The sequence below is a fragment of the Acartia tonsa genome, chromosome 15 (assembly GCF_053477335.1).
Source record: "Acartia tonsa isolate MP-2025a chromosome 15, ASM5347733v1, whole genome shotgun sequence".
NCBI lineage: Eukaryota > Metazoa > Arthropoda > Copepoda > Calanoida > Acartiidae > Acartia > Acartia tonsa.
In genome coordinates this window covers 15,356,281-15,370,549 of record NC_137274.1, presented here as the reverse complement: position 1 = coordinate 15,370,549, position 14,269 = coordinate 15,356,281, and the positions used below count along the sequence as shown (strand labels likewise).

Genomic DNA, 14,269 nt, shown 5'->3' with positions numbered 1-14,269 from the left:
GAGAGAGAGAGAAAGAGAGAGAGAAAGATAGAGAGAAAGAGAGAAAAAGAGAGAGTAAGAGAGAGAGTGAGAGAGAGAAAATTAAATATAAATAGTTCGAAAAATAATTAAAAAGATGAAAATTATGAAAAAAATTTCGATTTTGAGAGAGAGAGATATAAAGAGAAAAAGATAGATGAAGAAGGAGAGAGATGGAACAAAAATAAAATGTAGGGAAAGGATATCTATCTATCTATCTATCTATCTATCTATCTATCTATCTATCTATCTATCTATCTATCTATCTGTCTGTCTATCTATCTATCTATCTATCTATCTATCTATCTATCTGTCTGTCTATCTATCTATCTATCTATCTATCTATCTATCTATCTATCTATATATGTCAATCCTAATATACATAGTCATGATATCTTCTCATCAAAATGAAAATCTCTTAACCACAGGCTTAACCCCCCTATCTCTCCCCCCACCCCCTTCAGAGAAAAAAAGATAGCTTTTCAGTATGGCTTTATAACTAATTAATCTGCTGGGTTAGAACTGGTTCTCAGTCGGCCATACTGAAAAATCATGTACATTAGAAAAATTTTCCACGAATATCAAAATTAAAAATCATAAAATTATTTAAAGTTTTGTTAGTCCGGTATTTCGACCCCTATTGGGCTAAGAAAACTGGTTTCAATCTTAATATTTTTTATTTTATCATCAACGGAATGTTGTCTATAATATGATGCAATAAATAACTATTAGGATGACTACATCCATAAGTGGCAAAGCACAAAAAATAGTTTTGTTTTTTTTTTGGGGGGGGGGGTTATTATTTTCTAGGAGGGAATATTCTTAGGAGGGTGGTGGTACCCAACCCCGAAATAGTTATAAACCTTCCGAGGACCTATGAGAAGTTTCACTGTAAAGGAGAACCATATCGGTTCAGTGATTTCAATTTCTATAATCCAAATTCTTATAACTGGATGAATGAACTGACCAATAAATGAATTTCATGTTAGTTACATAAATTGACAACATTTTTTCCCCTGTCATAATATCTCCAGGATCTAAAAATAAGAGAATTGCCGATGAATTGATGTACATGATACACAAAATTACCCTTTTTGTAGATCATAATTAATGGTTGAAACGTTGAACACTCAACTTTTGAAAAAACCATTCAAAATTCAATAAATTCCCCGAAGTTGTTACGCATAAGGAAATAAAGAAATGTTATTATAAAACTTTGGGGACTAGTGTATTAAACTGCATAATGTCCTCTCTCTCTCTCTCTCTCTCTCTCTCTCTCTCTCTCTCTCTCTCTCTCTCCCTCTCTCTCTCCCTCTCTCTCTCTCTCTCTCTCTCTCTCTCTCTGCATAATATCGAAGTACAATATTCTACTACATTACCAATTCCTTTACCTAAAAACCGCACTGGCATATTAATACTTTTTCTATTTTAATTTTCTCTCTAAAATCTATATAATCCTAATATAGAGGATATATATCTGTCTGTTTGTTTTGGTGAATTAAGATCTTGTGCATGTCTTCAATACACAAAACAAGGATGACAACATCCATAAGAGCGAAGCTCTGAAACGGTATGACAGACGAACATTATATAAGCTTCGACAAAATTATACGTAAATATGATGCAAATCTTCTTAAATACAGAATACTGTTTCAGGGCATACTGAAATTTTTAGGACTTAATTATGGAGATATTGTACCTTATTATAATAGGAATCATTACACCAAAAATCAGATGAATCGGATTATTATAGAACATAAAAAAAACGTTAAAAATTAACTCATTTAAATGGACATACGGAATTTCTGGTAAAGATTATAGAGTTGCTACGCTTTCTAAATCGTCCCTAACTACTAACGGAATAATCATGCAAAGTTTGAAATTGGTAGGGCAGTTCTAACATGCCTAAACTAACGAAAAAAGCTATCCATTACGAACGGACGGACCGACCCTAATTACAGAAAAGCTTCGCTTTAAAAATGTATGTAAATGTTTAAAAAAAGGTAAAAAAGAAAAAAGGAGGAGAAAAAAATATAAAAAATTTGAGGATATTTGTTGTTTTCTAGCCTAATACCACCACAGGACCAGAAGGAATGTTTCCTGAACAGTAGAACCCAATCGGTTCAGCAGCTATCAAGATCTTAATCTTCAGACAGACTGACATAGTTCTACTTTGTATTATAGACTAGCGGCTGTGCCCCTAGCATTTAGGGATTTAATTTGAAAGGATGTGGAATGGAAGAAAAATAACCTAATACCTTACCCAGTGTTTTTACAAAAATAAAATAGCCTAAAACCTTCTTTGGACCTATAAGAAGGTTCACTGTAAAGGAGGACCATATCGGTTCAGCAGTTATCAAGCTTCAGACAGACGTACAGACTACTTTGTATTAAAGATATAAATATTTGTAATTAAAATTATGCCATAAAAAAATATCTTTCTTTGAACCATTTGATTTTATTGTCAGTACCTATTAAACTGTTATAACTTAATTATACGCAACTTAATAGTATCATTGGGAAACGAAACCAGCGAACGTGGCTCGTCGTCGGGAAGGTAATAGGTTCTAATCTCGGTCCGTCATCGCGTCATAACTAAAGACGTTAAAAATGGTTCCTACTATTGCTATGTCAGATTTGTGACATCAATAGTTAGGTAGGGGGAATGCCTTGGCCCAAAAAAGGCGCAACTCATTACCATTCATAGTTAGGACTTCTTAGACAAAGGTCGTGCAATCAAAGGGTTGGTTGTCTGAGGACTTGTACCCGCAGCGTCATCACACTCCCTGTCATCAAAATCATTACGAAACACGGTGTATTATAACTTTTTAAAAGCGAAGATTTTCTATAATTGGGGTCGGTCCGTCCGTCCGTCCGTCCGTAACGGATAGCTTTTTTCGTTAATTTATGCATGTTAGAATTTTCGTATCGATTTCAAACTTTGCAAGGTGATTCCTTTAGTAGTTAGGTACGATTTAGAAAGCGTCGCAACTCTATTATGATTACTAGAGTGTCCGTACGTCTATTTTAAACCTGTCTATTTATTTACTTTTTTAACAACAAATTTTCATGTGATCTAATCATCAGATTGATCTGATTTTTGGTATATTGATTCCTGGGACAACAAAGTATAATTTTATAAGCGAAGCAACTCTCTAGTCAAGTTCTAAAAATGTAAGTATGTAAATAAACATTATCCTGTATACAGCAGTTTTTCAACAAAGAAGTTGTATCAACTTTTTTTTTTATAGCTAGCCGGTTCTTTTAGTAAGTAGTAGATGTAAAATTTTTCATAGAATTCAAATATGCAATCGGTTTTTTTGTAGACCTCTTATTTTTTAAGTAATTTAAGTTTTTAAAAAAAATAATTAAGTCGGTTTTAAGGTACTAAAACGCAACAAAATAAAAGAAGAAAATGGTCAGTAAGAACAAAAATAGTAAGATCTTTAATTTGACACCTTACTTTTAAAATTCTGTTGAGTAATTATTGAAAAAATCTATTTTTTTAACCTCGGTATAATAAAAACTTTAGACCTAAATATTTTCTCAAACAGACATAAAAAACATGGGTTCATATATACCATTAGAATCAGAAAAATATTACGAATCCATTGTAAGCAAAATTGAAAAAAATAAAAAAATTAAAAAATTACAGAAATGGCCAATTATTTTTTTTGTTCAGACAACACTATTGTTTTCCCTTTTTTACCCCCTCTTTACCCCCTCTTTACCCCCTTCCCATTTTTATACTCAATTGAAGAATTAAGACGTTGCCTGTACAACATAATATGATATTTTCATATAATTCCTTTTATTGTAGTTTATATACTATATTGTAAACTTTTTTTTTCAATTTTGCTTACAATGGATTCGTAATATTTTTCTGATTCTAATGGTATATATGAACCCATATTTTTTTATTTGTGAAATAATAAAATTAAGTTCAAAGTTTTTATTCTCGTGGGTTTAAAAAAATCGATTTTTTCAATAATTACCTGACAGAATTGAAAAAGTAAGGTGTCAAATTAAGGATCTTACTATTTTTGTTCATAATGACCATTTTCTTTCTTTTTTTTGTTGCATTTTAGTACCTTAAAATCGACTTAATTTTTTTTTTTTTAAACTTAAATTACTTAAAAAATAAGAGGTCTACAAAAAAACCGATTGCATATCTGAATTCTATGAAAAATTTTACATCTACTACTTACTAAAAGAACCGGCTAGCTATAAAAAAAAATAGTTGATACACCTTCTTTACTTACAATTTTGGTTCGACTCTTATACATTTATATTCTGATTATTCAGTTCTGACAATATACAAATGTTAATGTCCGTTTGTCCTACCGTTTCAGTGCTTCGCCTTTATGGATGTTGCCATCCTTGTTAATATTTATTCTATGTAAAATCATTTATATATATTTGTACTAAAGGGGGCCTTAGCATCTAGTGACTTTACAATCCGCAGAAATTTGTCAATAATACGATGTTAGACATACCTCTTATTGAAAGCGAAGCTTTTCTATAATTATTATTATAGGTTTACGATGGTGTGCGGACAGACAGGCCTCACATCTCCTTCATCTGACATGGGGCATAGTATACTGTATAGCTGGTGGTATTCAGTTCACTGCAGGTTAGTTAGATAGATAGATAGATAGATAGATAGATAGATAGATAGATAGATAGATAGATAGATAGATAGATAGATAGATAGATAGATAGATAGATAGATAGATAGATAGATAGATAGATAGATAGATAGATAGATAGATAGATAGATAGATAGATAGATAGATAGATAGATAGATAGATAGATAGATAGATAGATAGATAGATAGATAGATAGATAGATAGATAGATAGATAGATAGATAGATAGATAGATAGATAGATAGATAGATAGATAGATAGATAGATAGATAGATAGATAGATAGATAGATAGATAGATAGATAGATAGATAGATAGATAGATAGATAGATAGATAGATAGATAGATAGATAGATAGATAGATAGATAGATAGATAGATAGATAGATAGATAGATAGATAGATAGATAGATAGATAGATAGATAGATAGATAGATAGATAGATAGATAGATAGATAGATAGATAGATAGATAGATAGATAGATAGATAGATAGATAGATAGATAGATAAAATGTATACTGGCCTATCATTGGTTATTTTATTGTAGACCTTTTTTTTATTAGGAACTATAAGATGCTTTGCAAACGAATAAGGTTCCCACTAATGGAAGTTGTCTGGGTTATGCATCTACACTTTTACATGTATTGTTTTTTTTATCTAGGAATATATTTTATGATGGCTTTGCCGATCTTTCAACTGGGGTCCAATGTTTGGACTGGCGCTTGGGTAAGTGTTTAAACTTAATAGGACTATTCCAACACAGGGAGGGAGGGAACATTGAGCTGTTTATTACACTAGTCCCCAAAGTCTTATGGTAATATTTTTTCTTATTGGTGGGCTTAACAAACTTGAATTTTCATTGGTTCATTCAATAAGTTGAGTGTCCAAACGTTTCAACCACTAATTGCAATATATTTTGTGTTTCATCATTGGGGATGTACATCAATTTATCGGCCATTGTCTTATCCTTTTAAATCCCAGAGTTTGATGAGCCTATATTTTATATAAGCTATCAACGGATATAATTCTAACTTTTTAGTTCGATAATTCTTTAAGCGTATTTTTAGATGTTAATACGATGAGAGAATTTTGTCTAAAAAGGCAAGGGCTTTAAAGGGATAAGACAATGACCCAAAGTACTTGAAGTTTGTATTAAAACGAATGGGGGAGCGTTTTATTTACAGTCCAATGTCCCCTCCCTCCCTGAATAAAGTAATTAAAATATAAAAATTTAGTCGTTTATCTTAAATAGTAGCTGAAAACAAACAATGTAATTTGATAATCCTATTATATAAAGTACTAAGCTTTTTTTTGTCTGTAGCGAAGGATCTCTCTAACCATTGAACCAATATGGTACTCCTTTTCAGCGAAGCTTCTAATAGGTCCTGAGATTGTTTTAGGCTATTTTATTTTTATATATAAGTCTGGGTATGGTTATGGGCTATTTTTCAGCTCTTCCATATCCCTTCGAATATATAGATATTAGATATTTGTGGCGTAACCACTAGTAATTCTATAAAGTTTTTTTTAGTACGTCCGATAAGATATTGTTAACCACTGAACCGATTGAGATCTCCTAAAGCTTTACGTAGGTCCCTTCCTAGATGGTTTTAGGCTACTTTTCTGCCTCATAATTACTTCTTTGCATAAACGTTGTCAAGCTCGAGCATAACCAGGGAGGGAGGGGACATTGGACTGTAAATTATTCTGGTACCCAAAGTATTATAAAGCCACCGTTTTCTTATTCGTTAGCTATAAAACTTTGAGACTTTAAAAAATTAAAAATTGGAGTGTCCAATTTTTTTAACCAATAACTTTTATTTTATGATTTTATGTATCATCATTGGGGATGTATGTCAATTTATCGTCCATTGTCTTATCCCTTCTGATTCCTGAAAATAACCTTGTGTAGGCTAAAAAGGCACAAAATTACACCCTTCGCTTGTATATATCGGCACTTTTTACTATGGTTCTCAATAGGGCAGGAGCAGATACAGAGAGAGAGAGAGCGGTTTATTACACTAGTCCCCAAAGTTTTATAATGCATTTTATTATTGTCTTAACAACTTTGAGGACTTTTTAAGTTGAGTGTTCAAACGTTTCAACAACTATTTTTAATCTACAAAAGGGGTAATTTTTGCGTATCACCATTTGGAAATGTACATCAATATATATCGGCCATTGTCTTATCCATGTGGATCCCTGGTAAGGAGACTTTAATCCAGGGATCTAAAGGGATAAGACAATGGGTAATAAATTGATTTCCATCCCTAATTATGATAAATAAAGTTACCCCTTCTGTAAATAATAATCATTGGTTGAAAAGTTTGCACACTATTGGTGTGAACAAACTAATCAAAATTCCATAAAAGTCCCCAAAGTCTTTGAACCAACGAAAAGAAAAACTTTTTTTTTAAATTTTGGGTACCAGTATGATTTATAGCCTGTTGTCCCCCTCCTTTAATTTTCCTCCTTAATGTGAACTTAATAAAAAAAATAAGGGGGGGGGGGAAGGGGGTTTCTCTTGTTATGCCTATTTCCGGTGGGAGAGTCCCAATTCCTGCGAGCCTAACCTGTACTACCCAATATAACCTAACCTAACCTGAAATAAAGAAAAATAGTTTCTCACATTTGCTAGCTAAAAAAACTTAAGTTAGGTTAGTTCATACTAGAAATGTCAAAACTTTATAAACAATGATTTTAATATTCTCAAGAGTTAATTTTGTATATTATCATTGGGTATGCAATGCACATTAATTAATCTTCAATAGTCTGCGCCTGCAGGGATCTAAAGGGATAAGACAATGGACGATAAATTGATGACATCCCAAATAATGTAACTCAAAAAACCCCTCTTCTGTAGAATAAATTTAGTGGTTGAAACGTTTAAACACTCAACTTAATGAACCAGATAAACAAAATTCACTATAGTCCCCAAAGTTGTTAAGCAAACAAATAAGAAAACGTGATGATAAAACTTTGGGGACCAGTTCCCATTGTCCCAGCTGCGCCTGGCTTCTTGGGGCCCAAAGTGTTGTCGGCTCAATTGCCCTCTTCAACCCAAACACGCGCCCATCACACACACACACACACACACATACACACAAACACACACACACGTACACACACACACACACACATTCACATACACACATACACACACCCACACACATACAGACGCACACACATACATACACATATTTTAAGGACTCATCTTCCGGTGATAAGCAATAAAATGCCGTTTCTCGAAGTCGTACGCGTCATACGCAATATTGGAAGGTTGATGCAAATTTTAGATATCAGTTTTCGCGAGTTGGTTTACTTTTTGATTCTCTATAAGATTAAAGCGATGCTTGCAAGATTATCTAATTCGCTTAGATATAAAGATGATTTTTCTCAAATAACGACAACTTATATTTGACATTTGCGTCACCCTTCTAATATTGCGTATGACCGCGTACGAATGCGAAATACGGCATTTCATTACTAATCACCCATCTTCCGTGCGTAAAACAAGGAAGAGAGAGTGGGGAGGGGGGTGAAGAACGACGCCCAACGATGCACAGAATGAAACATATGATAATAAAAAAAAAAACAGAGAGGGAGGGTACATTAAAAAACTTTGGGTACTTTCAAAATTCACCTACTCTATAATATTCAATATTCGTCTGTTACCTTCTTTTGATAAGTTTAGAATTATTGTTGTGCAGATTAATTTAACAAATAGCATTAATAGTTATAAGTTATAAGTTAAAATACTTATATTAATGTAAAAATATTTAGGTGTATTTAATAGTAATATGAAAATAGGTGTATTTATGTCATCAAAACTGTGAATTTGACAGCCTCATTGAATTTTATGGGTGTGAAAATGACAATAAAACTGTGTTTATGATTGTAGTATAAAAGGTGTCATTTTGACAGTGGATAAAAAATATTGCCAAAAATACAGCTAAAAACGAAATTGACAAAAACACACCCTTTTTTGTCAAAAACACAGTGGTTATATTTTTGCTAGTGGTAAAAGTGGTAGCACCCCCCTTTTTATGGACGTACTTACATTTTAAGATTCTACAAGTTTTGCTACAGACCTATGTGGCTGCGTACCTAATTTTTTGATTATAAAAGAAAACGAAGTAGCGGGTTTCATCATATTTTTACAGTAGCTTTTCTCTAAATTCTAGCCCCTGCAGGGCCAATTTCCTAACACTGCGGGGCAATCATTAATATTTACTTAACCTAACCTAAAATAATCTATCAAAAGCTACTGTGAATATACTGCGAAACCTTTCCATGATCCAATAATTTTAATATTATTTCAACACAGACGACATTCAAATTAATCATAATTGTATGCGGCATTCACGCACCAGTAACAAATTTTACAATCAGCTGATCTTTGTTTACATTTAGAACATGTTTTCTGGGATCATCACAGTGTTGTTGTGTTGTACTGGCGAGATTGGGACTCGCAAGGGACAGGTTTGTACATATTTTAAATTAACCCTTAATGGTCGGGGTGGGGGGGAGGGGGGCGTTGATCGACCCCTCTGCGGTTTTTTCTATCTCATTTTTTGTGTGTGAAAGATAAGGCTAACACAATTTTTTAAATTATGGGTATAACACATAACAAAAAATCCAGTTAAAAAGCAAAAATATTATAGTGACTTAAACAAAGCATTTTATGTTACATAAATAATAAAATATCCTAAAGTAGTACATTTTCACATGAAATAAAGGTTCTGATCCTCCAGGTCTTCATAAATCTTTATGTGAGCTAGGCAAGACGGACAGACTGACTGAAAAAGTAAACCAAATGATCATCACAGCTAGCTTAAGCCAGGTACAGGTTTACCTGAGCACGCCAAAGAAACTGACTAGCAGGGGTGTTCTAGGAAGGTATTGTGAGTTTATAACCACTCTTACTTAAATCGTAGCTGTAGCTTCCCTACTATGATTTTTTTCAAAATACATTTTCTTGGCTGCTGGGTTTCAATTTTTCTTTCTACTATAATTATGAAATGAATTGTTTGTTTCAGTGAGCTAATTTACAAAGTTTAAAGAGCAAATCTATCTGTTAACTGGATATCTCAGTCATATAATCCAATCCATCAATGAAAAATGATAATAGAATTCATATTCTTTTACTAATTATAAAATTTTAAAGTAGATACTTTCAAGGTTATATAATTTACATTTAGGCTAATAAACCATCCTTATCTTTAATTTAATTGACGAAAGTAATGATAAAAGCCTGGTGAATCTGTATCAGATTGTCCCAGAATATTTCTGAGACAATTCTGAAACACCTAGTATATTTTTCATTTCTCTACTGCAAATTATATCTTTGAAGTCAAAGATAAATAGGATTATTTTAAACTTAATCATCTAAACTATAATATGTCTGAAACAAGTAAACTGAAATAATCATAACACAACAAGAACAAACTCTTAGTAGAAATTATATTTTGATTTATTCAAGCTATCTCAATTTTGATCATTTGAGAGTTACTGACTAATATATATCAGTACATGTTTAACAATAGATCAGATAATTGACTCAAATTACATTGATAATTGATACCAGAACCTATTTCTTGTTGGTTGCACAAATTATTAAAGAAGGTATCTTCTTTTTTAAAAATCTGATAAACTAATTCAGATGATCTATACAGACCTGCATTTTTCTATCTTTGGAATCTTACAGTCAAACAAATATTACAATTGCATTTCTGCTCCGTTTTATCATCTGAACAGGTACTTCTTTGCAGAATAAGATCTTTATTATTAGGCTAGCAAGTAATTCAGTTAAATTACCAGTATTTTTTGGCAGTACTTAAGATATTTCAACAAGTACTGCATGTGCCAGTTGGAAACACAGGGTTGTTAATGTTATAGTTCACATTCATTAAATATACAGAAGCTCTCAAATGATTAAAATTGAGAAGGCTTGAATAAAGCAAAATATAATTTCTACTAAGAAGTTTGTTCTTGTTGTGTAGTATAGCTCTAACCGCGCGTTTTTTGAGAATTAGACATACCATGTAAACTATTTCAGCATCACCTACTCTCATTATTTTTTTTGTCACAATGGACACAGACCATGCCATATTTGCCTGTTAGTGTAAGGATTTTTTCAGTTTACTTGTTTCATATTATATATATAGTTTAGATGATAAGTTTAAAATAATCTCATCTATCTTTGAAGATATAATTTGCAGTAGAGAAATGAAAAATAGACTAGGTGTTTCAGAATTGTCTCAGAAATATTCTGGGACAATCAATACAGATTCACCAGGCTTTTATCATTGCTTTCGTCAATTAAATTAAAGATAAGGATGGTTTATTAGCCTAAATGTAGATTATATAAACTTGAAAGTATCTTCTTTAAAATTTATAATTAGTAAAAGAATATAAATTTTTTTATTATTTTTCATTGAAAGATTGGATTATATGACTAAAATATCCAGTTAACAGATAGATTTGCTCTTTAAACTTTGTAAACTAGCTCACTGAAACAAACAATTCATTTCATAATTATAGTAGAAAGAAAAATTGATACCCAGCAGCCAAGAAAATGTATTTTGAAAAAAATCATAGTAGGGAAGCTACAGCTACGATTTAAGTAAGAGTGGTTATGAACTCACAATACCTTCCTAGAACACCCCTGCTAGTCAGTTTCTTTGGCGTGCTCAGGTAAACCTGTACCTGGCTTAAGCTAGCTGTGCATAGGTACCTAAAAAATCAGCCTTCTATCTTGAATAGAAGCTGAGAAAATCACATAGATTCACTCCCTTTAGTTCTCTTTGATGTTAGACGTGACGTTACAGTGTCATGGACACCAGCCTCGCCCATAAGAGGCATAGAAAATAATGTAAAAAGTTTTTACCTAATTTTAATTTTAGGGTTTGCTTTTGATGAGTTTAGTGGTGACTGTTATCAATCTTATCAATCTGGTGGTTCTAGAGGTAGGTGCCTTTTATATATCTATCTATCTATCTATCTATCTATCTATCTATCTATCTATCTATCTATCTATCTATCTATCTATCTATCTATCTATCTATCTATCTATCTATCTATCTATCTATCTATCTATCTATCTATCTATCTATCTATCTATCTATCTATCTATCTATCTATCTATCTATCTGTAGCTGTCTGTCTATCTACCTAACTTAATATATCCATCTATGTATCTATCTATTTTATATTATTTACATAAATTTGTCTAAAAATGATTTTCTCTTTATATAATTATAAAATTTTTATTAAAAAATACCAAAGAAGGTGTATTAACTTTTTTGCTTTTTATTTAAGATAGCTAGCCAGTTCTTTTAGTAAGTAGTAGACAGGGAGTAAGGGAGGGGACAATTGATCGAATATTCAATTTTTAGGAGTCTCAGACTTTGGGGACTGGCTTAAAGGGAATGTGCAAGAATTTAGCAGTTTCTGACTGAGTTTGGGGACTTGCGCATGAAATGCCGCTACTCGTTATGTATGTTTTGAATATTGCAGACGGGGAGAAGGGATAAGGGAAGTGGGGGCAAGGGAAATAAACACTCGTTGTGTTAGTTTGGAATGTAGCAGACGGGGAGAAGGGAGGTGGGGGTAAGGGGCAAGGGGCAAGGGAAATAAACAGAATAAAAAGGGGCAGTCATATCCTTGCTAGTAGCTGGCTGGGTCCAATAATCTTTTAATATAAAAATCACACCAAAAAACCTCAATATATTTCATCAAAAACAAGTTGTGATTTCACTTTAGATGACGCTATGGAAATCTATTATTCAATTAACAATCCCTTTTTAATTTCCTACACATTTATTGGATTAAACTGGATTTCATGCCCTTTCTTTGATAACTCTTATATTGAATTAATTGCCCATTGTCCCCTCATTACTCCCTGAGTAGTAGATGTAAAATTTTTCATAGAATTCAGATATGCAATCGGTTTTTTGTAGACCTCTTATTTTTGAAGTAATTTAAGTTTTTTTTAAAATAATTAAGTCGGTTTTAAGGTACTAAAACGCAACAAAATAAAAGAAGAAAATTGCCAGTATGAACAAAAATAGTAAGATCTTTAATTTGACACCTTACTTTTAAAATTCTGTTGAGTAATTATTGAAAAAATCTATTTTTTTAACCTCGGTTTAATAAAAACTTTAAACCTAAATATTTTCTCAAACAGACAAAAACAATGTGGGTTCATATATACCTTTAGAATCAGAAAAATATTACGAATCCATTCTAAGCAAAATTGAAAAAAAGTAAAAACTTAAAAAATAAAAATGGCCTAAAATATTATATTTTTACAGTCAACACTTAATTTTAACTATTAAACTAGCCAATCAAAAATCTCAAAAATTGACGAATCATGAAGCTTCACTTCAAAACTTAACCAATAGAATTGACAAAAAAAGGATAATGTTCATACAATATATACAATAGATACTACAATAAAAATAGTGATACTTACATAACATGTAAAGAATGAAAAAGTATGAACAAATTTGCTTCAGTCTGTTTATAAACTTCAAAACAATGCAGTTAAAAATGCATTATTGTTTCTTGTGTTTAAAAAATATCTGTTACAGTGTATGTACATTTGTTTAGGTTTTGTTCAGGTTTTGTTCAATTGAACCCTTTAAAGCCGAAAATTATGATTCTTAAAATAAACTTATATTTTTTATTATAGTTTTATAAAACTTTTTCAATTTTGCTTAGAATGGATTCGTAATATTTTTCTGATTCTAAAGGTATATATGAACCCATATTTTTTATGTCTGTTTGAGAAAATATTTAGGTTTAAAGTTTTTATTAAACCGAAGTTAAAAAAAATAGATTTTTTCAATAATTACTCAACAGAATTTTAAAAGTTAGGTGTCAAATTAAAGATCTTACTATTTTTGTTCTTACTGGCAATTTTCTTCTTTTATTTTGTTGCGTTTTAGTACCTTAAAACCGACTTAATTATTTTTAAAAAAAACTTAACCCTTAACGGTCGGGGAGGGGGGGGCGTTGAACGCCCCCCCATCCGGTTTTTTCTATCTCATTTTCTGTGTGTGAAAGATAAAGAGCCCAAACTGCTTGACTTTTTAAGTATGGGTATGACACATAACTGAGAGTTGGAATTTTTTGAATATCTCCATCCTGGCGGGCACAGGATGCCAGCAAACCTGGCAGGGTCATCCAGGTAAAGAACAAAAATTTGTTTTTTATTTAAACAAAGCATTTTATCTTACCAAAATACTAAAATATCCTCTAGTAGTACATCCTCATATTAAATACAGGTGTTCAAGTCAATTTCAGGTTCCAGGTATGATCCTGCAGGTCCTGATCCTCCAGGTCTCCAGAAATCTTTAAAATGCTCCTGTGGCCGCAATTTTTGACTTAGAGACTTCAAATTTTAAACTTAAGCTTTTCTTACATGTCTACATAATGTATTGAAATTTCATAAAGATCCGCCGCCGTTTTCCCGCCGACCGCCGACTGCGGCGGCTGGCAGCTGCCAAGTACAGCTGCGGCCGCTGAAACTTATGTTTTGATATTTCAAAGATAAAATTTAAATAAAATAAACATTTTCTGCAAAAAAATTTTCTTCTA

General features: G+C 31.9%; 1 protein-coding gene across 1 annotated transcript in view; it reads left to right on the top strand.

The window, feature by feature from the left end:
• Positions 1-14,269, top strand: part of LOC145306937 (uncharacterized) — a 66,341-nt gene that overhangs the window by 4,328 nt on the left and 47,744 nt on the right. Inside the window, exons 3-6 of the mRNA XM_080149276.1 lie at positions 4,556-4,651; positions 5,328-5,392; positions 9,080-9,148; positions 11,572-11,634. Of these exons, the coding sequence (XP_080005402.1) occupies positions 4,556-4,651; positions 5,328-5,392; positions 9,080-9,148; positions 11,572-11,634 (293 nt within the window). The remainder of the gene's footprint in view (positions 1-4,555; positions 4,652-5,327; positions 5,393-9,079; positions 9,149-11,571; positions 11,635-14,269) is intronic.